The sequence below is a fragment of the Nicotiana tomentosiformis genome, chromosome 6, assembly GCF_000390325.3.
Source record: "Nicotiana tomentosiformis chromosome 6, ASM39032v3, whole genome shotgun sequence".
NCBI classification, from domain to species: domain Eukaryota; kingdom Viridiplantae; phylum Streptophyta; class Magnoliopsida; order Solanales; family Solanaceae; genus Nicotiana; species Nicotiana tomentosiformis.
Genome location: NC_090817.1, coordinates 98774437 through 98776238, shown reverse-complemented (window position 1 = coordinate 98776238; position 1802 = coordinate 98774437). Strand labels below are relative to the sequence as shown.

The 1802-nt window shown below is 39.2% G+C and overlaps 1 protein-coding gene across 2 annotated transcripts in view; it reads left to right on the top strand.

Moving 5' to 3' along the window:
- The window catches only part of LOC104113788 (glycine-rich cell wall structural protein 1-like), a 1035-nt gene extending 228 nt beyond the window's left edge, over window positions 1–807 (top strand). Inside the window, exons 1-2 of one of the 2 annotated variants that reach the window (XM_070177632.1) lie at window positions 1–403; window positions 512–807. The exon at window positions 1–403 is cut by the window's left edge and continues 228 nt beyond it. In XM_070177632.1, the coding sequence (XP_070033733.1) occupies window positions 1–403; window positions 512–615 (507 nt within the window). In that variant the 3' untranslated portion in view covers window positions 616–807. Of the gene's footprint in view, window positions 449–511 lie in introns of both variants that reach the window. The other variant, XM_070177631.1, reaches the window with a different exon arrangement.
- Window positions 808–1802: the final 995 nt, after the last annotated feature.

Here is a 1802-nt window from a genome sequence, read left to right as displayed (position 1 = left end):
GGTGGATTTGGTGGCGGTATTGGAAGTGGAAGTGGTTTAGGTGGTGCAGGATTTGGAAATGGAGGAGGAATAGGTGGAGGCATTGGTAAGGCTGGTGGTATTGGAGGTGGAGTTGGCGGTGGCTTTGGCAAAGGAAGCGGAGTTGGTGGCGTAGGAGGAGGATTTGGTAAAGGTGGTGGATTTGGTAGTGGTGTTGGAGGAGGATTTGGAAAGGGTGGTGGCATTGGAGGAGGTATCGGCAAAGGTGGAGGCATTAGTGGAGATTGTATCGGCAAAGGTGGAAGCATTGGCAGTGGTGTAGGCGGAGGATTCGGTAAAGGTGGAGGCATTGGAGGTGGAATTGGAAATGGTGGAGGAGATAGCAATGGAGCAGGAGGAGGAATTGGAGGCGGATTTGGCAAAGGTGGTGGTATTGGTGGTGGTTCTGGAGGCGGATTTGGCAAGGGTGGTGGCATCGGAGGCGGAATTGGCAAAGGTGGTGGCATTGGTGGAGGAGTTGGCGGTGGTGAAGGAGGAGGAATTGGAGGAGGCTTTGGCAAATATGGTGGATTTGGAGGTGGATTTGGTGGGGGAGTTGGAGGTGGTTTTGGTGGTGGAATTGGCGGACATCACTAATATTGTTAGCTAGTTTCTTAAGTTTGCATGAACTCAAAAACATGCGAGGACTTGCATTATTTTCAAGAAAAAGATTGTTGGCTTTAATTAGCATGTATAACATTGCTGTTATCATTAATTAATTTCCATGTTTGTTATGTACGCATTTGTTATTTACAAGTAACCAATGAAATGAAATCGTAGTTCTTAACCTATTGGGCTCTATATATATTCCTTAATATCTACACATTCACATAGTTCATGCACGTATCACTCGTCAAATGCATGAAGATAAGACTGAAAATAGTATTTTCGAAATACTTACCTTGATTTATATGTGCATGAAAAATCTAGGGTCGAAGACCCGAAATCAGTACTGCTACAGTAAAAAGGGAAAATCCTATAGAATTGGTTGAGTAAAATTTTCTTTTTTTGGCCTATAATTATTCAAAATCAGTGTTAACATTTCGTTGGTCTCAATTCAATTTTTTTTTCTTTGGACACAAGTCCCAGGCTAATTCGCAGTTCCCAAACTCATTTTTGTCCCAATTGTTGTTTTGCATGTTGGGAGAAATTATTACTTGGAGTTGCAGGAAAATGGAAAGATGTGGTAGATTTTTGAAAAGGAAAATCACTACAGCCAGGGGCGGAAGGGGCGGATGTAGTGCATTGTGTACTTGTTAACTTAAGTATAATTTTTGACGCGGTATAAAAATTTATATGTAAAAATTTATTAAAATTACAAAAATAGTAAATATGAACCCATAGCTTAAAATATATAATGGGTTCGATGCTAAAATTTTTAAAAGTTGGATCCATAGGATTTAAATCATGGATTCGCCCATGACGACATCGTTCTATACAGGTGAAGCTACATTATTCGAAGGGTGGTCAATTGATCATCTTTCATCGAAAAATTATATTATATATATAGATAAAATATTACTCCATCCGTTTTAATTTATGTGAACTTATTTTTTTTTAATCCGTGTAAAAAAGAATGACCTCTTTTCTTATTTGGAAACAATTTACCTTTATGCAATGATTTATAGCCACACAAAATATATGTGTCTCATTTTACACCGCAAGTTCAAAAATCTTCTCTGTTTTATTAAACTCCGTGTTCAATTAAATGGGTTCGCATAGATTAAAACGGAGGGAGGTGTATAACGGGTCCGGATTTGCTCCAGTGATTTTAAGTCCAGTAA